Below are 22,172 nucleotides of genomic sequence, written 5' to 3'. Positions count from 1 at the left end.
TAAAACGCGTTTGCTATTTACCTGAAATATTTATCTGAGATTCAGCTGGGCGTCCTGTGCTTTCGTGGGCTACATGTGGCCGCCCCACTCACACGGCGTCTGAAAACACGTGTGCTCTGCTCTGCCTTCCGAGGGCTTCGCCCTGGCATCTCCCTCGTCCTGGCTAACAGGACGCGGTGGCTGGCCTGCCCAAACGACCTTCCTGTTCTGTCGGGAGCCAACCAACAGCTGACCTTTGACACAGTCAGGACGGATGAGACGCGTCTGCACAGCAGAGGCATCTGTGGCCATGTCTCCTGTCTATCTCTTCCCGTACGCCTGTCCCTATTAGCATCAGGAGGTGAGATCTTTGGACACCTGTGCTTTATAACAAAAAACCTTGCACGATGCCTCTGATTCTGCGTGAAATGACTTGCTGACCACTAACTAGAAGCCCCTAATAATTCTAATGCTGCCCACTCCCCCAACCTGGAAAGCTAAGGATAGAATTAAACTATGGGCAGACCAGCTGCCAGAATGCTGGAGAAGGCTGTTGCTAGGAATGGTTAAGGAGTCACCATTCAAAAGCTCAAGATTTATTAGAGCCACTGCCTTTCCCATGCCCTGGGCAGGAGCGGTTATTGATGGGACCAGGTAAATAGAGGAGGCAGGAGTTTTAATTTAAATATAATAATCTTAGTACATGGAAACATAATATGGCCCCCCCTAGATATGTAGTTAATAGATCTAGGCAAAAAATCATTTATCTAATTTAGACAATCTAATTTCTATAAACAATAACTAATTTTTAAATCAATCCTTGTACCCTTTTGAGTTAGACCAATCTATAGAAATTTAGTAGATATTTAATTATAACCAGCATTTAAAAGTTTGTTCTCCTATAGTTTCATTGGCTATCTGATTAATGATCCTCTTGGTCAAAATAATCTTTGTTTAATATGGTTGATCTGTGGGACTTCCTGTACTTTTCGGTTATTTCTTTGTTTAACATGATTGATCTATAAAACCTGTGTTTTTAGAAATTATTTCTATGGTAACCGTTTCTGTTTTAATAATCATATTATGCATTGAATGTTGTATAACCTCCCCTATGAAAATAAAGACTGATTTTTCTCAGGGAGTCAGTCAGGTCTAGAGAGCCTGGCTGTCCTCCGGCCCCCCCATCGGGTGTCTGTCTCGTTTCGCCTGAGCCGTTCCTCCTCCGGGGACCCTGAGACCCGCCGAGGCTGGACCCCGGCACTGTTCCCTGTGACTGGCTGCCCAGAGCCCGTCCTCCGAGATTTGCCACACCCTCAGCTTTTCCTCTGGATAAGGCCAATTCGCTCATGCAGCTGGCCCCTTGAATGACCAGGCGCAGCATCTAGGCCGGACCTCGGTATGTGGGACAGAGGGTGCCGTCAAGCCCTCGTCCTGAGAACTCGTTATTGTTTATCATGAAACATGATGTCACGGGCTCTGTCCTTTCCGTCTCTCCGTGGACAGCCTGCGCTGAGCGTGGCGTCCAGTCTAGTGCTTAGTCCACAACAAAGCTGCCTTCTTCCTCCGCTACCTTGTGGAGAGGTTCGATGGATGGGTGAAGATTTCGTTGTAATTATATTTCCCCAACGGTATGCACGCGTATTTGTGTCTGAGCCGTGTGAGAGGAGGTGGCACACGCCAGGCCCCTTTCCTCTTTAATCTGTGTGTGTTTGCGAAGGACATTCCCCTGCGTGACTAGTCCACTGAGGAAGGTCAGGGAACGTGACGTGATGCGGGGGTTTCACCCAGTCTACGGTCCGCGCTCCAGGTCCGTCACCTGTTCCGGTCGTGTCTGTGCAGCACATTCACCGTCGGCGCTGGGTCTGGCCCGGGGTCACACTTTGCCTTGTCTCCGCAGTCGTCTTTGTTTATCTGGAACCGGGTTTCAGCTTTGTCTTTTGTTGCCATTTTGAAGGCATCCAGGCCAGTAATTTGATCGACTGCCCTTCAATCTGCGTTCACGTGAGGTTCCACGTGATTCGACGCAGGCTTCTGCAGAGCAAACCTCCTGTTCCCGAGCTCCAGCCACCCCCATTCCCTTGGATGATTCCCCCCGCCCTTGGGTGTGTTTCTGTTTTTGTTTTTAAACATGCAAAAATCAATTTTACTTCCATATATTGGCAACGAGCAAGTGAACACAAAAGATTAAAAGTACAATGCCATGTACAATTTCCTCCCCCTTAGATTTTTTGAAGCAAATCTCAGACTAGTATCGTTTCATCCATAAATGCCTCATTAGTTTTATTGCAATTGAATTCATCAGTCTTTTAAAAAATAATCTGTTATTGGATCTTGTTAAAGAAATCCTTCCTGTAAGTTCTATAATTCTTTTTAAATTAAAGTTTTGCTTTTTTTACTTTTGAATATGTGATCCGTCGGGGGCTGACTTTTTGGGTGTGGTGTGAGGTAGAGAACCTCGGGGGGTGATGGGAATCTTGACTTTCATGGCTACATAACCGGATACATTTGTCAAAACTCATAGGATGATGCAGTAAGAAGGCCTAACTTTACTGTATTTACCATATTTCCCCGTGTATAATGTGCACCGTTTTGTGTGCATTATACATGGGATTATTATACTTGTTACTATAGCCATGGTATGTAATCATTATATCCATGTATAATGGGAATCCTTATTTTTCCCTCAGAAATTTGGACAAAAAAAGTGTGTATTATACACAGCAAAATACAGTAATTTGCACCTTAATAAACCTGACTTAAAATCATCATGAGCCAGTAGGGAAATGCAAATTAAAACCGCATAAGCAGCACCAACTCTGCAGGGGAAAGATGGATGCTTGAAGCATGGACTGCTGCTGGCTGAATACCGCCTGGGGGCGCACATGCGGCCCCAGGATTTTCTGATGAAGAATTTGAAAAGCTGATCTTCAGAGGAGTTGCTTGGATCATTTAAAATTTTCAGAGAGTGTGTGGAGTACCCTAACCACTTTTCCACAATCCATAAATACACAATTCAAACAATGAGTCTGTGAATACATGTTTAAATGTGAAAAAAAAACCCACAGTGAGAGGAAGCAGCTGTGCCAGGATGTGGGAGCTGGCCCGGGGGGCCACCTCCCCGTGTTTTGGGGAGGGAAGCACCTCTTCTCCAAGCTCAGCCCATTCAGCTTGGGGCTGACCAATCCCTCCCCCCAGAAGTGGGTATGTGACTCCTGGTCTGGCCAATCAGAGCTCTGCATTCCCCAGGCCACAGAGACCTGTTCAAAGTTCCGCATGCAACTTAAGACCTGGACACAGAGCCCAGTGCAAGTCCGGGAGGGAACAGGACCGAAGTGGAAAAGAGAATGGAGGTTCTAGGGATATAAGCCTGGGAGCTCCTTGGGGCCAGGAGGAGGGGAGAGCTAACCTGAGAATGAGGCCCACTCAGAGCAGAAAAGGGCAATGGAAGAAAGAGAGTAGAGTGGGCGGGCTCTGAGGACACTGTTGAGGCCCCTAGGTGCAGCTGTGCCTGAAGTCCATCGTTGGACTTCCCAATCCTGTGAGTCATTAAGTTCCCATTTTTCTAAAGTCAGTGTGAGTTGGTTTATAACTGGGGACAAGCAATCAGGCCTAGCCAAGTGACCAGTGATGGTGAGGGAGCAGACACCTCACTGGATACTCTGAGGGGAGGAGCCGTAGCAGGAATGAAATGACGGGCCTGCCCCTGGAGATGATGGAGCCACCAAATGGAGCAGGTGAGTGAGCCTGGCCCAGAACGTGAAACCTGGCGCCTGCCCTCAGGATTTCCCGGTCCACCAAGGGAGAGAGAATTAAACAAACCAATGTCGTTTGACACAAGGAGTGTGATAAATGCCTAGACATTTTCTTGTGGTAAGTAACGTATTCCACTGATCCTAACATGTGCATGTGCCCCGGTTAACCTCTCTGAAATTAAATGTGTTTTGTAATCAGTAGCTTATTACAGTTGCAGTCAGCGAGGAAGCATTGACGCTGTCCTTGCTGGTGCCCCGGTGACCTTGGCAATGACTATCCATATCGTTGTCCCTTCCAAGTCCCTTAGGTCAGGGGTGTCAAACTCATTTTCACCGGGGGGCCACATCAGCTTTGAGGTCGCCTTCAAAGGACCGCATGTAATTTCAACGCCTTTTCAACAGTTTAGGAGTAGTTACATTTATACAGTCCTCAAATTAGTTCCGCCCACGGAAGGCAACCGTGAGGCTGATGTGGCCCCCCCCCGGTGAAAGTGAGTTCGACGCCCCTGACTTAGGCCCTGCACGGGATGCTCTAATCGCCTTTTTAAACATCTTTGAAAAGAGTTGCTGGGATTCCGTGCTGCAGTCCAAGCTGGTTCACGGGCCCAAAGGTGCAGAGCAGCGAGAGTAAGTGTGACGTCGGTAAGGAATGACGCGACGCCCGCATTTTCTTGCACGCAACCACGTGCTTCACAGGAAAGGGAAGGGCCCACAGTCAGAGACGTGACTCGGGTCGGCGCGGAGCTGCGTGGAGACAGGAGGCGGGTGGGGCTCGGAGAAGCTGGGCTCTGAGTAGGAAGAAGTTCTGGGGCAACACCATCGCCACTGTGTTTTGCTTCTATTGCCCTTTTAACGTATGCCCAAGAAAAGGGATGACCAAAACATAGGTCTGAATAAGTCTAGAAGAGCGCTCTTTCAATACGTTTAAGATAAAAAGTACAAGTGATAAGCAAGCAACGGGGCCCCTTAGAACGGAGTGAGTTTAGAGAGCCAGCGAGCTCTGTTGAGTGCTTCTTACCAGACGGGGTTCAGGGGTGCAAGGATGCTGGGTTTGCTGTAGAAAGTTCCCGCCCCGCACGGACTACCAGGGGCAAGCTAGTGGCACTACTTACGGGGTCCAGGGGTCTGGTTCGCGCCCAGGTCATCACCGTGGAAACCAAAATAAACACCTTCTGCTTCTCAAAGTGGCTGACTTCCTCGTTCAGTGCTGTAGGGCCAAAAAGTGAGCGGTTACTTGGATCCACGCAGAATGTGTTTGCGAAACCACGTGCACTGTTCGCGGGACGTGGAGTTACCCCTCCTTCCCAGAGCAGCCCAACGCCGGGTCGGCGTCCCCTCTGCCCCCTCTGCCGCCTCACTGCCCATCCCCGTCGCCGTGGTGGGCGCTGTCCCTGCAGTCGCCTGACCTCTTCTGTGCGCAGCGGAAAGGCGAGCTCCCGACCTGCTTCAGGCCTGCAGCTGTGCGCTTCCACCTGTGCGTGGTCCCGTGACTGTAATGACCACGGCAGACACGGGCGGGCACGGTTCACGGGCATTATTGGGCTCTTACCGTTATGAGACAGGCACTACTCTGACCTCTGGTTTACAGGTGAGGGAACCGAGGTACAGTGTGCCCAGAATCACGGAAGGACGGCGTGGGGCGGAGAGCCCAGTCCAGGCAGCCCGCAGGCCCGGCCTGTGCTCTCCCCACGGTGCTGCAGGACCAGCCGCCAGGGGGTGGGAGGGGGCGCCCCAGAGCAGACGGTAAGGCCCTCACAGGCCCTCACTGTTGGAGTCGACAAACAGCTGACCTTTGACACAGTTGGGTCCGGTGAGACGCGTCTGCACAGCAGAGGCGACTGTGGCCGGGTCTCCTGTCTGTCTTTTCCCATACGCCTGTCCCTATTAGCATCGGGTGGTGAGATTTTTGGATGCCTGTGCTTTATAACAAAAAACTCTGCACGATGCCTCTGATTCTGCGCGAAATGACTTGTTGACCACAGAATAGAGACCCTTAGCAGCCCTAATGCTGCCTGTTTCCCCCAGCTGGGAAGTTAAGGACAAAATTAAACTATGGGCAGACCAACTGCCAGAATGCTGAAGGAAGCTGTTGCTAGGAATGTTTCTTGGGGAGTCACCGCCTGAGAGCTTAAGATTTATTAGAGCCACTACCCCTCCCATACCCTGGACAGGAGTGTATAGAAACAAGGAGTTCTAGTTGAGAATAATAATCTCAATACATGCAAACGAACACAAAACATGCCCCCCCCAAGATGTATAAATCAAAAAATCTAGGCAAAAATCCAGTTCCCTAATCGAGATAAGTTTCATCTCAATGGATAATAGTTGATTTTTATATACCTATAAATCACCCCTTGCACCCTTTTAATTTAGACCAATTCCTAGAATTTTAATAGATGACCTAGTTATTAATCGGCACCTGAAAGTTTGTGCCTGTATAGCTTCGTTGGCTATCTGATTAATGACCCTCTTGGTCAAAATAACCTTTGTTTAATATGGTTGATCTGTGGGACTTCCTGTACTTTTTGGTTATTTCTTTGTTTACCATGATTGATTTGTAAAATCTTCCGTGTTTTTAGGAATTGTTTCTGTGGTAACCATTTCTGTTTTAATAATCACACTGTGCATTGAATGTTGTATAACCTCCCCTATAAAAATAAAGATTGATTTTTCTCGGGGAGTCAGTCGGTTCCAAAAAGTCTGGCTGTCCCCCGGCACCCCACTGGGTGTGTCGATTCTGTCTCTTTGCCTTAGCCGTGCATCCTTCGGGGACCCTGAGACCCCACCAAGGCTGGACCCTGGCAGCTCACAAAAAGCAGTGGACGCAGCCTAAACTGCAGCCTAAGCCCGTGTGGAAGGCAGTAATCCGGGGTGTGGTCAGACTTCCCACTCGCCTGGGTGGGGGAGAGCGGCCCACGCCCAGGGGGCCGTGGGCAGCGTGGGGGGCACAACCGCCCGGGATCCGAATATGGGACAGTGCTGGCGGAAGGGTCAGTGTTCAACTTCCAGAGGGTTTTCCCTTCCCGGGAGGGCTGGCCGCACATCTAAGCACCGCCTCTCCACGACTGCTTTAGACATGTGATTCCACTCCAGTATCCTCCGTGACACACAAAATTCCAGGAAAAAAATCTGAAGTGAGGTCTGATTAAACTCTCAGAGGATCCAAGTGACACAGTTCGTTGTGGTACATTTTTAGTCTCCGGAGCTGATTCCTCACACAACAAGTCAAACAACGACATGCCGATATCCTGGGGCTAAGAGATGCGTGGGTTTCCGGCTGCAAGATGAGATGCACAGTGAGTCTCAGAGCACTCACTATATGCACACGGGGATTCCCCCCGCCGAGTGCTCATTTTAGCTCCTATCTCTGTTCTATTAACAGAGGTGGCCTCTTCCATTTAATTGTGCCCTTTACTCCTTTCTGCCTGCGCTGTTTCAGAGCGGCCTGATTTGTGAGTGTTGGCACCGTCAGCGGCCCTCTAACTGGGTTATCCTCTGTATTTATCATTTTAATGGGTCAGACATGGTCTGCTCGCTCACTTGTGGATGAGCACATTTTATCCGCATCCGAGAACGTTTTCTCTCATCTCTAATACTTTCTTCCCTTCTCCTATATTATTTTACCTTCCTTTGACAGTATCTGAAAGGCAAGAGAGGGGAATTCTTTTGTACTAAAACATGCTAAGATAATTTAATAAAACATGATTAAGAAGTAATGCATATCCATTGTAAAACCAAAACTAAACAAAATCCCCAAATCTAAGAGCGTGCTTCTGGTAAAATGACAAAGTCCCCCTCCCCCCCCAATCTCCATAGTCCCACCAACCCCATGCCACTCAGGAGACCCCGATGACAAACCAAGGGCCTCTGACTAAAATGCAGGTAAAACCTTTCCACCTACTAGAGGTGTAACACTTTCTTAATTATATAAAGCTCTTTATTAGAATAGAGAAGGAAGCAGTAAAAATACTCTACATTTTTAAGTTCGTGAAAGGAAATGCAGTTATCCAAGTTTTTAAAAATTATTTTATTGATTATGCTATCACAGTTGTCCCATTTCCCCCCTTCACTCCCCTCCCCCTGCACACCCCTCCCACCCACACCCCCCCCTTTAGTTCATGTCCATGGGTCATATGTTCTTTAGCTTCTACATTTCCCATACTATTCTTGCCCTCCCCCTGTCTATTTCCTACCTACTGTCTACACTACTTATTCCCTGTACCTTTTCCCCCCTCTCCTCCTCCCACTCCCCTGTTGCTAACCCTCCATGTGATCTCCATTTCTGTGGTTCTGTTCCTGTTCTAGTTGTTTGCTTAGTTTGTTTTTTGTTTTTTGTTTTAGGTGTGGTTGTTAATAATTGTGAGTTTGCTGTCACTTTACTGTACATGTTTTTTATCTTCTTTTTCTTAGATAAGTCCCTTTAACATTTCATAGAATAAGGGCTTGGTGATGATGAACTCCTTTAACTTGGCCTTATCTGAGAAGCACTTTATCTGCCCTTCCATTCTAAATGATAGCTTTGCTGGATAAAGCAATCTAGGATGTAGGTCCTTGTCTTTCATGACTTGGAATACTTCTTTCCAGCCCCTTCTTGCATGTAAGGTCCCTTTCGAGAAATCAGCTGACAGTCTGATGGGAACTCCTTTGTAGGTTACTGTCCCCTTATCTCTTGCTGCTTCTAGGATTCTTTCCTTCATTTTTCCCTTGGCTAATGTAATTATGATGTGCCTTGGTGTGTTCCTCCTTCAGTTATCCAAGTTTGATAACCAATTATGTTTCCTTGAAGGGAACTGGGTGGGGGTGGGGGGGGTCCTATGAGAGTCTGAAGATCATTTATCATAACAGGAAGTCAATGGTTAATATCTGAAATTCACAATCAAAAGACCCCAGTGCAGGCATTTGTATGGGTTACAAGGAACAAGTAGGTTAAATGAGGTTCCTCTGGGGAGTAGAAATGGGATGGAAAGAAAATGTAGGGAGCTGTTGCTTTTGATTCTAAGCCCTGCTATGCTTTTTAATTTTCAAAACCTGTCCAGGTTTTATTTTGGAAAAAAAATATTAAAAATTTTAAGAAAATTGCAAGTACACATTATACAGAAAAATCAATTTCCAAAAGCCTGGCACAAAATAAGAACTCAATAAGCATTAGCTCTGATTATTATTTTAGGGGGTGCAATTATTTCAGATGGTGCAATTATCCATCATCTGTAAATATTTGCAAAGGGACAAAATGCACAAAGCAGGCTTATAAAATCTCTGTCGCAGAAGACGATGCTATGTTCGTGTGCTTGATTTGCAGCTTATTGAATGAAATTTAGACCCAAAGTTATAAACGAACAATGAACCATTCCAGGCACCCAGGAGCCCCATGTACCCACAGAGCTCACTTTTCCATCACAGTTCCCCCAAACGGGCTCCCCCTTCCTGAGGCGCTGATCCGTTTCTCTAATTTAAACCCAAAGACGGCTTTGCTGTTGATATTATTCAGGGGCTGGCAAAAGGACTGCCTGCTTTTTAAAATCATTTTTTGGAGGGACCAGACCATTCATTTACATATCGTCGACGGCTCTGTTCTGGGCAGAACGGCAGAGCAGGGGGCTTGGGAAGCCAAAAGTATCCACTCGCTGGTCCTTTGCGAAAAAGTTTGCTGACCCTTGACTGCAACTGCCTAGAACAAAGGTAATGCAGTGTAAAAGGTATTGAAAGGTAAGGTGCTGTATGTTTTTTTGGCTTCGTCTAGAATAACGACTCAGAGAAGATGATAATACTTTCTTCTTAGCTCCTGACTTAAGGAGGAGATGGGTTCCGAGGCACCAAACTGCTAGATATCACTTCGTCCCCTCAGACGTGAGGTCCTTAGAGCGCATCACCTTTTCCAAAGCCTTTGAAAACTGCAGGTGCGCCCCACAGCCCTCCGGGGCTCCTGCTGTCACGGACACGTGTTGAGTCCTCCTAGTTAGACATAATTCCTCTGCTCTCCAAGTCCCATGTCTCCTGTGATGACTCTCTTGTGAAGAAGCCATCCTCTACCCTGGTTCAAGTCTCTCCCGTGTGCCTTAGCTCCCTTGTAGGCCCCCAAGTGCCTGGGGGGGGGGGCGGCACACTCTTTTTCTTATTTGTCTTTGTATCTGCCCAATACATTCAACCACACCTCCTTCAGCAGTGCCCGAAGAATGAATAAAGGTCACATTTGGGAAGTTAACATTTCATTTCTTTTCATGATTCAAAATATTCTATTCTGCAGAATATTTTCACCTCCTTGGTTAAAATAATTAAACAAGGAGGCCCGTCAGACTGGGGTGGTTCTGACATCTTTGCAGCCTGCTTCAGTAAACCAAACCTACGCCGGTAAATGGCTGGAGGTTGAGAAATCAATACATAAGGTCAACCAATCACAAAGAGCCAATCACATAAGGTCAACCAATCACAAAGGTCAACCAATCACAAAGGTCAACCAATCACAAAGAGCCAACCTCTTCCAAATAAGGTAACTGCTTGAGCTATAGCCAGTCAAATCATTTCTTTGCTTCGCTCCCAGCTTTTCTCTATAAAAGCCTTTCCCCTAGCTCCAGTTGAGGGCGTACTCCTAACCACTCCCAGTTTGGTGCTACCTAATTTGAATTAATTTTTTTTTGCTCCAATACACTCTTAAAAATTTTAATACGTTCCCATTTATCTTTTTTTAAATCCTCACCTGAGGACATGCTTATTGATTTCAGAGAGAGGGCAAGGGAGGAAGAAAGAGAGGGAGAGAAACACCAATGTGAGAGAGAAACATCGATTGGTTGCCTCTCATATGCACCCCGACCAGGACTGAGCCCGCAACCCAGGCACATGCCCTGACTGGGAATCGAACCGGTAACCTTTTGCTTCACAGCACAATGCTCCAACCAACAGAGCTGTGCCGGCCAGGGGGCTGTTTATCTTTTAACCCTCTTCGTTCCCAGGCATATCTGCCAGCCTGGTTTCAATCTGTGTTTTAGGTCATTCTCAGGTCATTTCTCCTAATGGTCCCAATTTGCTGAGTGTTCATTGGATGCCTCTTGGGTAAAGGAAATTACGCAAAAGTGGTGTCCCCAAAGATAAAAGGGTCACCTCACTGACCGGAGACCGCCCAGATGGCTTCTTCCACTTGCTCTGCGTTCTCAGTGATGTTGTAGATAATAACATCGCTCTCCAGCAGGTGCATGAGAAGCTCTTCTCGAGAGATGTCCTGAAAAGAGAATTGATAGGCGTTTGTTCAAGAAGCTAACAAAGTACCCTTAATATGCGGACGGAACGGCAGTTTTCAAATCAGATACGCTGTGCTGAAGAGCCCCACAGAAAACATTTGCAGAAGGATCTCTATTTAAAATGAAATTTGGGCTCTCTTCTGTGTGTAGTTTTCAAGGAACAAAGAAGTTTATGAAAATAGCTGGGAATAGATGATGAAAAAAATCGCCTCATGATCTTAGGTACGCTGTTTGCATCCCAATTCAGAGGGGAAGAATTAGAACACACTGGAAAAGACTGTGGGAGGCATTTAAACCCCACTCCAACTCTGGGCAAGATTATCCGAGCAATTATGTGTCTCGAATCACTCAGAAGTGCTGATGAGTGATTTATGGGGATTGTTTTGGAATCCTTGAGATGGAATCAATTTGCTCTCCTTCTAGATGGAAGGTGTCTTATTACAGTTGACTGTTGGGAATATTTTATTTTTATTTTAAAATTTTATTTATTTGTTTTTAGAGACGGGGGAGGGAGAGAGAAAGAGAAGGAGAAAAACATCAATGTGTGAGAGATACATCAACTGGTTGCCTCTTGCAAGCCCCCACCTGGGGAACCTGGCCCACAGCCCAGGCATGTGCCCTGGCTGGGAATTGAACCAGCAACTTTTCGGTTCATAGACTGATGCTCAGTCCACTGAACCACATCAGCCAGAGTGGGAGTATTTTAAAAATGCATACATTTTTAATGGTTAAAATATAAAGTTCTTTTATTAGACAGTAGTAACTGCGGTGACCATGGTGTTCAGCTGGTCCCCCCTCGCTGCGTGGATGCCAGCCTGTTTCCCAGTGGAGCAATATCATGGTGAGGGTTAAGATAGCCATGCGAGGACCTCGTATTCTCCAAACCAGTGCTTGCACGTGTCCTGAGGATCCGACGGTCCCTACAGGCCCTTGACGAGGTACCTTAAAACAGAACCTTGCAGCTCAAACTTGGTCTCTTACCACAATTGGTTGGAGTACCAAAGAAAAGTGGATGCCTTTTTAAATTAATCCTGGAGGACTACCTTGGCGAGGTGAATGCATCCATGTCAAGTTCAACAGCATGGACTGCTGATTTCTCCAGCTTGTTCCCTGTGTCCTTTGGTATCCAGCCACACTAGTTTCCTAGGATGGCTGTAAATAAGTATCACAGACTGAATGGTTTGAACAACAGCAATGTGTGTCTCACAGTTCTGGAGTCTACCAGTCCAAGGTCAAGGTGTCAGCAGGCTTGGTTCCTTCCAGGGCTGTGAGAGACCATCTGCTCCATGTCTCTCCGCGCATCTGGGGGTTCACCGCCAATCTTCGGTGTTCCTGGGCTTGTTGACACATCCCAGCTGTCTGTCTTCATCGTCACATGACCTTCTCCCTGGGTGACGCCCGGGTCCAGATTTTCCCTTCTTACGAGGCTACCAGCCCTACTGGATCAGGGGTCCACCCTCACGAGCCCCTTTTAACTTGATTTCCTCCGTAAAGACCCTGTCTCCAAACAAGGTCACATTCTGAGCCGCTGGGGGTTAGGACTCCAACATGTCTTTTATTGGGGGGATGCAATAAGACATGCAACCCGTAACACCATCCGCGTGATGTCTTTTCCCGACTAAGCGTGCGGGACAGAACCCACTCTGAGAATGCTGGACCAAACCTCGATTTTTGTGTCCTCGATGTGAGAGGACATTACTCCCCTGGTAGCCCCAGGACTGGACTAGATTCCGGAAGGACATGTGGAAGAAAGGAAGAAAGAACGCAGGAGAAATCGAAGACCTGTGTTCCAGATGCGATCCAAGAGAAAGAAGATAAAGCATCTACGGTTCCAGCCTGGAAGAGCACAGGAGAGGGAGCCCCAAAGGAAAATGCGCATGCTTGTTAAATCGTAGCCCGAGCGATTTCAGAGGAAACAGACACGTCCAGAGAACGGTTGTCCTGACCAGGTGCTGCGTGACCACGTTCGTGCATTCGTTTGTTCCCTCAACAAACATTCGTGGGCCCTGTTTTTGACCCTGAGGATGGAGGCAAAAATGAGTTCTACAAGGTTGCTGACACTAAGGAGCTGTGTGTGTGTGTGTGTGTGTATTGTTTTGTTGTTAATTGTGTTTGCTGTTGGGACAACTTTTAACAAATAATTATAGACTATAATGTAGACAAGGGCACACCTAAGCACACATGAAGCTCTTCTACAAATTAGATAAACGCAATCTGCTCTTAGTGGAAAAATCATCAAAAGACATCTACCCTGGCTCATACCGGAGCCAGCAGAACAGGATGCTTTTTGGTCCCTACTTGGGCCCGTAGCCTGGCCCCCTTGCACAGGGTGCTGCTCACGCAGCTTGGCCCGGCAGCCTGGCAGCCTCGCACTGTCGCAGAGGTAGTGAGTGCTGGCGATTCGAAGGACCTGGAGGAATGTGCGCTCATGGCTCACCGGAGGGGACCCTGGGGCTGGGTGGGCAGGGCGAATCCTAGCTCCAGCAGCAGTGCCTGGGATGCTGAGGGAGGAGGAGCGGGTTTGCTGAGTCAGGCAGAGGTGCCTCTAACAGCCTGGAACCTTTCCATCCACCACTCTCTCTCGCCTGACACCGCCCTTGCCTCCTCCCCGTGGCCCCTGCGATACCGATGCCTCCTATGTCAAAGGAACTCAGTCCCATGGTCCCCCTTGGGTGGCATTCCTTGTCCCTTATCTCCCTTATCCACGCAGTCCTAGAGGCCCAGCCTCAGTTGCTACCTCTCTAGCAGCCCCAGCCTCCTGAAAAGAGGGCCGTGGGCAGAACTCTGTGCTGAGGGAGGCCTCCAGACCACAGGAGTCAGAAGGCCTCCATCTGTGTGTGTGTGTGTTGCGGGGCTGGGGTTTGAAGCTCCCTTCGTCTGGCTCTGTAGATTAGACCGAGAACTCAGCACCTGCCCTTTCCAGGGGGCTCTGGGCGCTGCTGTGCGCCCACCTCTGCTGTCATGTCTGCTGCGCTGCCGTGGAACGAACTGTCTGCGTCGCAGGGGCCCTGTTAGGCTGTGAGCTCTGGGCTCCTCTGCGGATGGAGCCTTTGGGAGCTCAATGCACAGGCTCTGCTTCGGATGCTGGTGCGAATGGTCGGAGGGATGGGGATCCAAACTAAGGCAAATGGCTCTGGGAAAGGAGGTGCCCCTTAGAGAGCTGGTAAGGAGATGGGCCCTGGCTGGTGTGGCTCAGTGGATTGAGCACTGGCCTGTGAACCCAAGGGTCGCTGGTTTGATTCCTAGTCAGGGCTCATGCCTGGGTTGCAGGCCAGGTCCCCAGTTGGGGAGCTTGAGAGAGGCAACCATACATTGATGTTTTTCTCCCTCTCTTTCTCGCTCCCTTCCCCTCTCTCTAAAAATAAATAAATAAATAAATAAATAAACATTTAGAGAGAGGGGAAGGGAGCGAGAAAGAGAGGGAGAGAAACAATGATGTGAGAGAGAAATATCTGTTAGCTGCCACTCATACGCACCCTGACTGGGGACCAAACCTGCAATCCAAGCATGTGCCTTGACCGGGAATCGAACTGCGACCTTTCACTTTGCAGGATGCGCCCGACCAACTGAGCCACACGGGTCACGGTGGAAACTGCATTTAGAGGCCGGAAGGAAGAAGAGGAGCCAGCAAGAGAACCCAAGTGGAGCGCTCAGGTGCCTCCGGGAAGTCAGAGCAGAAGGCTGCTGGAGGAGGAGGGAGAGTTTCTCCTGGAAAGCCAGGCGAAGGAGGCCCGTGGGAACTCGGGGCTCATGGCGATATTGGCTAGGTCATTTCCTCTGAAGTGGGGGGATGGGGACAGAGCCTGCTGGCACTGGGGGAACAGGGGCTGGGGCGTGCCAGAGTGGGACCTGCCAATGTGGCTGGACCCTCTCTGAAGGTCACTGGTGGCAGGGGCCGGGGCAGAGGAAGAGGCGAGCAGTTCCCGGGAAGGACACTAGGTGTCTCACAGTGGGAAAGATTTAGGCATATGTGTTGGTGGAAAGAGAGAAGCCCGTGGTGAGTGAAGACCCAGAAGAGTGTGAGAGGGGTGAAGACAGTTCCCAAAGATGGGTGGCGGGGACTCATTCATTCATTGCACAAATACTTACTGAGAGCCACTTTCTGCCAGTCGCCGTGCTAGTGCCTAAGATGCATGGATAAGCAGGAGGATAAATAGGACACAGTCTCTACCCTCAAGAAGCTGATAGTTATAGTCAGTGAGACTCACACTTGACAGATAATAACAATGATGTGTGGAAGTGTTATGACCGGCCCTGGCAAGTGTGGCCCAGTGGATTGAGTGCCGACCTGTGAATCAGAGGGCCGCTGGTTCGATTCCCAGTCGGGACACATGCCTGGATTGCCAGCAGGGTCCCCAGTAGGGGGTGTGCAAGAGGCAACCACACATTGACGTTTCTCTCCCTCTCTTTGTCCTTCCCTTCCCCTTCCTCTAAACATAAATAAATAAAGCATTTAAAAAAGAGAAAGTGTTATGACTGATGCAGGTAAAGAATGCTATGGTGTATAAGAAAATGGCTCAGAAACCAAACTGGGAGTGGGGGATAAGTAAAAATGACGGAGGGCTTCCTGGAGGAGATGACACCTTGAGTTAAATCTGGAAGGATGAATAGGGCTGGCTGGGGAGGGAAGAGGAGAGTCTGTTCCACGGCACAGAGTGTGCAAAGCTGCATCAGGCAGGGTGATGCTCCCATCACCCGATGGGACAGCCTGGTAGGGACACCCCTCTTGGAGGTACAGAAATGTCTCAGGACAAGGACTGTGTAGAATTTGCCATGTGGAGGCAGCCACGTGTCTCAGCGAGACAGCAATGCAATGGCATGTCATTCCTGAGTGGCCTGTGACCAGAGGAGCTTTTCTGTTCACAAAGAGCACGCCCCCATGGCCCTGAGGGGTACTGGGATAAGGCACGGCAGAATAAAGTCCAAATTAGGTTTGTACTTTCCAAGAATATCTCATTTCAATTCTTTCAAGTAGCAACAGTGGTGTTATTCTCCTTTAAAGGACAAAGACCAGCCCCCACCTTGTCCCTCACTTTCCCTGTCCCCCCACATTTGCAGGAGAGAGGGACCGAGAAGCCTTGTGGGGAGGTCCGAGGGGGACGGTGGTGCTCCCCGCTCTGTCTGCCCTCAGCAGGGGCCCCGGGGACTCACGGAGTACGTCTCCAGGGCGAAGTTGGGCCTCGGGGCTCCTGGGGTGGAGATTGTGCCCACGATCTGGAACGTGCCTTCCTTCAGCCTGAATGAGGAGGCTTCCGGTGGGGGCAACCCGCTTTCCTCTTCCTCTTCCTCTTCTTCTGGAATTTCTTCAAGTGACGCCCCGGCGACACAGTTGGAGAGAAACTGCAAGACAAGAGACATTCCCCCAATCCTCAGAACAGCTTGGAGCGAGGGCAGTGAAGGAAGGGCGGGTCTAAAAACTGGCCTTAGTGACGGTTGGTGGAGGGGCCACCCATGGAAATAAAATCCAGTCTTTAGAATAAGCATCATCACTCTGTAGAGCTCAAGGATAACTCAGCCAATCTGCACCCCTGGAAACTCCTTCCTGGGCTTGGTAACACCAATAGACATTCTTCCTTCTGTTCATGTGATCATCCCCCCTCCCCTCTCTCATAAAACCCCTTTGCACCCCTCTCCCCTAATCTGAACACTTTTGGCCTTCTCCTGGAATCAGTGACTCCCAAGGAGCTCTTGTTTTTGGATCTCAAGGAAACGCTTGTTGCCTCTCACTGGGGCTTTTTATTTCTAGGTTATCAGTACAGACAACAGCAATTACTTGCCATTTGAGAAGGAGAGGTCCTGGATAGTTAAGGAATAACCAGAAAATCCTGCTATTGATAAGTCTTTGAAAAAAAAATACCTCTGCAAATGAAAAGTTTTATTCTAAAGCTACGCTGTTAAAGAGTAATCAGAGATCAACAGGAGAGAAAAAGTTTCTTCTTTCCCTCCCTCTAATCTCAACCATGTCACCTCCCTTTTTAAATATTCCAGTGGCCTTTGTGGGGTTGGGGAGGTAAGCCCAGCTCCTGACCCCACGTGATCTGGGTCTTTGTGCTGGACCCTTCTTCGCTATCTGGGCAAGAAACATCGGTGGAGTGCGGAGCTCCTGTGGGGCACTGCTATGGCGTGGAGCGGGGCCGAATTCTGAGTTTCATGGGCCCTTTCCTCCACAGAAAAATGTTAAAAATTATACTTAAGCCCTGGCTGGTGTGGCTCAGTGGACTGTATGCCGGCCTGCAAACCAAAGGGTCCCTGGTTTGATTCCTAGTCTAGGGAATGGGCATGGGTTGCAGGCCAGGTCCCCAGTAGGGGGCGCACGAGAGGCAACCACACATTGATGTCTCCCCTTCCAGTCCTCTCTCTAAAAATAAATAAATAAATAAATAATAAAAAACCCTTTAAAATTATACTTTATATGTGTTTTGCTACAAAGACAAACAATCTTTGAGCCTCAGATTTCAGTTGCTTCCTTCTGGTTTTCAAGGGAATGGAAACCTTTTTGTGGGCCCCCAAGTCTCATGGGCCCTGGGCACTGTGTCTCCTGCATCAGTCAAGTCAGCCCTGGAGCTCCGGGTCACTGCCCCGCCGCCCCCCCGCCCCCCATTCTGGGCCACTCTGGCCTCTGAAAACACCAGCCTGCCTGCCATCTCGGAGCCTCTGCCCTTGTCGTGACACCCGAGACGAGTGCCTCGGGCTTGACCCTCAGCCCGTGTCAGACTGGAGAGTCCTCTCACGCGATTCTCTGTAAAGCAGCTGCCCTCGCTCAAGGTCAGCACGGGATGTCCTCTTTCCTTCCGAGTACTTGCCACACACTGGGACATCTTGTGGACTCTACAAATGAGCGGTTGTCGGTCTTCGCCCAGGAGAGGCCGTGACCTTGAGGGCAGCAGCGTTTTTCCGGCCGCACCCAGCACGTGGTTGTCTGTGTCCGCCAATGGGCAGGTGCCCTGAGGGAGCCCCACCCTGCAGAGGTGCTGCGGGCTGCGTCTCTGGGGTGTATCCTCCGAGACGCTTTCTATATATAGGTGACCCACCTACCTCTCTCTTCTGTACCGGCAGCTGTCGTTTTGAAGGACACAAAGCAGTTCATACTGCACCTGTGGTTTTCAAGTTTTCCTTTCTTTAAAAATATTATGCGATTGCGTTGTTTTAGCTTTGGTTGTCCTTGTTCTTTCTTCTCCTCCTTTTCTGGCCATGTGCTTTTAGTCTCTCCTAGTAGCTATCTATTATTTACAATACATATGATATCACATATATATTGTTTGCCATAATGGCATGCTGCATAAAAATACTGTTTTTGCCCTGGCTGGCGTAGCTCAGTGGATTGAGCATGGGCTGCGAACCAGGCATCGCAGGTTCGATTGCCAGTCAGGGCAGATGCCTGGGTTGCAGACCACGGCCCCCAGCAACTGCACATTGATGTTTCTCTCTCTCTCTTTCTCTTTCTCCTTCCCTTCCCTCTCTAAAAATAAATAAAACCTTAAAAATACTGGTTTTTTTAAAAAGATTTTATTTATTTATTTTTAGAGAGGGAAGGGAGGGGGGGAGAGAGAGAAAGAGAAACATCAATGTGCAGTTGTTGGGGGCTGTGGCCTGCAACCCAGGCATGTACCCTGGCTGGGAATTGAACCTGCGACACTTTGGTTCACAGCCCGCGTTCAATCCACTGAGCTACGCCAGCCGGGTAAAAAATACTGTTTTTATAAATTATATATCTAAATCTATAGAGAGAGTTTACTTATTTATTTTTTATTAAGAATCCATACATTTCTGACTGACAACTGCAGATGGCATGCTGGGTCGAACAGTCCCCCCCCCCGCACCCCAGTGCCTGTCCGCCTGGAACGTGTCAGTCTGACCCCACGTGGAACCGGGTCTCTGCAGCTGCAGCTGAAGGCATGCCGGACTACAGTGGGTTCTAATCCCCTGCCCGGTGTCCTCCTGAGAAGAGGGGAGTCCGGGCACAGAGACCCTCGGGGGACAGCACCACGTGGAGACGGAGGCAGCGGGGGGAGTGACCAGCCGGTGAGCCGAGGGCCGGCCCGGGCGGCTGGCGGCCACCCGGAGCCGAGAGAGGAGCACGGAGCAGATTCCCTCCTGGGCCTCCCCAGGAACCCCCCTGGCCGACTCTTTGATTATGGATTTCTGGACTCCAGAACTGGGAGAGAATAAGTCCTATTGTTTTCTACCCCCCACGTTGTGATAATTTGTCACCCCAGTCTTGGAAAATCAGTACGTCCTCCTCAGGGAATGATACAAATCATGGCTTTCTTTTCGCACCTGGGCATTTTAACAGATGGAGGGCGCCAGGGTCCTCTTTCTGAGGATATCTTCACTTTCCAGGGGTGAAGGGTGGAGAAGGGGACAGAGCTTCGTGGGGGGACTCAGGGCCCGGAACAGTGCCCGGCACACAGCAGACGCTCCAACCGTGTGCTGAACGGGGCGCTGGAGGGAAAATGCCTGGTGGGCGATGGAACCATGGGACTTAGGTTTTAAAACTGTTGTCCTTCAGTTACAGCTGACATTCAATACTGTTTTGCATTAGGTTTACGTGCACAGCATGGGGGTTAGACAATCACATCCTTTACAAAAGTGTCCCCCTGAGACTTCCAGTGCCCACCTGGCACCACAGTAGTTATTACAGTGTTATGGACTGTGTTCGCGACGCTGTACGTTACATCCCGGGGACTATTCTGGGCTTCTTTGTCGCATCAGTGGCCTGCCTCAGATGCGGCGGTGGGGTGGGAAGGGAGCCCAGTCAGAAGGTCAGAGACCTGCGCTCCATTTCCAGGTTCTGTCCTCGCCTCATTAAGTGATCTTGGGCCGGTACCTTCCTTCCTCTGAGCCCCGGTTTCCCCTTGTTCACAGGGGAGGGGCCGGGGCTCGGCCGGTGAACTCATTTGGGGGTGGGTGGGAGGGGAGACTTCCAGGGGGGGCGGTTGTCTAGCCTGGATTCAGACTGCGGCCCTGGAGGTATTCGCAATGCCTACCGCGAGGGACCCTCCCTTGGCAGAGGCCCTGAGAGCACCCCCCCCCCCCTCCCCGTGGCACAGGGCCTCTCTGGGTTCAGGGACTCGGGGCGGTGGCACGGGAGCTGGGGGTCAGCGTGCCGCCCTGACCTCACCCACTGCCGCTCACCTTCCCGATGTTTCTGCTGCTGTATGAGTCCAGCAGGTTTATAAACACCCTCTGGATCCGGATAACTTTCTCCGTATGGGCAGCACCTTCCTCTTCTTCAGCCATGGTGGGAGCCGTGCTGGTTGCTAAGGAGAAAGCGTCCCTTTGGTTGCCAAGGCTTCGGGATCGCGGTCCCGGGACTGCTAGGCACTGCCCCCGGGGGCGGGGCCTAGGGTGTTGGGAGGGGCGCTCCTGGGTTGGGGCGGGGCTACTGGCTTCCCGCGCTCCTCGGGCTCTGACCCACCTTGGGAGTCACGTGGGTGTCCCCAGCCAGTTCTATCTTCCGCCGCGCCCGGTGCATTCAGCCAGGGCCACACTCTGCCCTGCTGCACGCCGGGTGCCCTCGGGCAGGGCGCGTCCTCTGTTCCTTTTCTTTTCCATCGGAGACTCTGGAAACGTCCGAGTGCCCACTTGACAGCGAGGGCTGAAACTACTGACGAGCCTGATGAGAAAGTAAAGCCTACAGCCTTGGCCTCCCCCGAAATGTCGAAGTTAGCGTGGGATGGTCTGACCAGGAGGACGTGGCATAATCTTTTACTGCAAAGAAGAGCCGTTGCCTTGGAATTTCAGGTCCTGGATGGACACTTGAACGACAGCGTGGGTGGTCTCCAGTGGGCAGCCAGTTGCTGCTTGGTCCAGGGGGCTCAGCTGGTGTAGGGGTGGTCTCCTAACAGCTCTGAAAGACCTCCGGGAGTGGGCGTGGTGGGTGGGGTGGAGGCAGCTGGAGGCCGCTGTGCTGGGCATTCAACCACCCCCATCCACAAAGGGACGAATGAAATTTAGACGTTGACCTTTCCCGGTGAGATTGTGCTATGCAGTTGCCGAGATGAACTGACAAATGGAAAGATGACATCCACCTTATGCCAGGGGTCATCACATCACAAAGGCCGTGGTGGACTAGGTCTACATCTTGCCATTTGTTGTCTTGGAATAGCCTGATGCCATGGAAGCATTTTGGGGCTTTAAACATAAACTTGCTATATGTAAACATTTAATACGTGCAGCAATTTTTATTTTTTTTTAAACCACTGATTGCCTCAAAAATGGAGGTGGCCCAGGAGCTCCAGAAGACGACTTGGCGTTGAGACACAGCTCTGCAGGCGTTTGCTGGAGACTGGGACCCACCTGTGAACCTTTCTGGGGCTGTTACTTCGGCCGTGAAGCAGGAGTGAACACACCAGCCTTACAGGGCTGTGAGGAGTGGGTAAGACCAGCACAGAAGCATCTTCTGCAGTGGTGGTCCCCAAGGTGAACGCCTTTTTATCCTGGAGACCTCAGGCACGCTGCTCCCAGTAGGGGCCTCGCTTTTTGTTTTTGTCTCCACCCCCTTTTCTTTTTTACATACGGTTCATTGAAACCTGTTTTGATAAAATCGTTAACAATTTTGAAATTTTGCAAACTCAATTTGGGGACGGCTTGCTCATAGCAATGTTCTTTAAAAAAAAATCAACGGTAAAGTGCTGTCGATTTAAATAGAAAAATATTTACGCAGGACCAGTACAAAACTCCATGGGGTATTTTTGGCATTCTTTCAGGTGACTTGTTAGATCAAATATTCCAGAATTCACTAGATGCATCATTTCTGGAATTTTAGCTCCCCTATTGATATGAAGCAGGTAGGTACTTTGAAAGTTATGAACTGCTCATGCTACTATGCAATATCTCACCTTTGTTTCATTCTTACTGCTCACATTACTGGTGACGTGTAAATGCGCTTGTGCCATAGTTATAAGGGGGTGGCTCCCAGAGAATTTTACATACGGGTAGGTTAGGAAAAGAGATGGTTAATTCTGTTACACCAACCATCACATCCTTTTTTGTTATTCCTTCCCTCTTTCAAAATCAGCTTTCATATCACCCGAGTTCAGGAGACGCTTTTATTAACACACACTGTATGGGGTAAGCTGGTGGCGTTGGAAGGCTTTGGTTCTGCCCACCCGGACTGCTCACAGGTGGGCTTTCTGAGCAAAACCCCCAGCCTGTGGTCTCAGCTATGTTAGCACAGACCAGGCGGGCTGGAGGCCAGGCAGGCTGG

General features: G+C 49.7%; 1 protein-coding gene across 1 annotated transcript in view; it reads right to left on the bottom strand.

Annotated features, from left to right (window-relative positions):
- AK7 (adenylate kinase 7) overlaps positions 1 to 20,203 on the bottom strand; it is a 60,456-nt gene extending 40,253 nt beyond the window's left edge. Inside the window, exons 1-4 of the mRNA XM_045823058.1 lie at positions 20,099 to 20,203; positions 16,115 to 16,303; positions 10,836 to 10,944; positions 4,844 to 4,938 (exon numbers count right to left, since the gene is read on the bottom strand). Coding sequence (XP_045679014.1) covers positions 4,844 to 4,938; positions 10,836 to 10,944; positions 16,115 to 16,303; positions 20,099 to 20,203 — 498 coding nt within the window. The remainder of the gene's footprint in view (positions 1 to 4,843; positions 4,939 to 10,835; positions 10,945 to 16,114; positions 16,304 to 20,098) is intronic.
- Positions 20,204 to 22,172: the final 1,969 nt, after the last annotated feature.

Source organism: Phyllostomus hastatus, unplaced genomic scaffold, assembly GCF_019186645.2.
Source record: "Phyllostomus hastatus isolate PE091 unplaced genomic scaffold, TTU_PhHast_1.1 phas_scaffold_501, whole genome shotgun sequence".
NCBI lineage: Eukaryota > Metazoa > Chordata > Mammalia > Chiroptera > Phyllostomidae > Phyllostomus > Phyllostomus hastatus.
The sequence above is the reverse complement of the archived record's forward strand: the minus strand, read 5'-3'. Positions and strand labels throughout refer to the sequence as shown.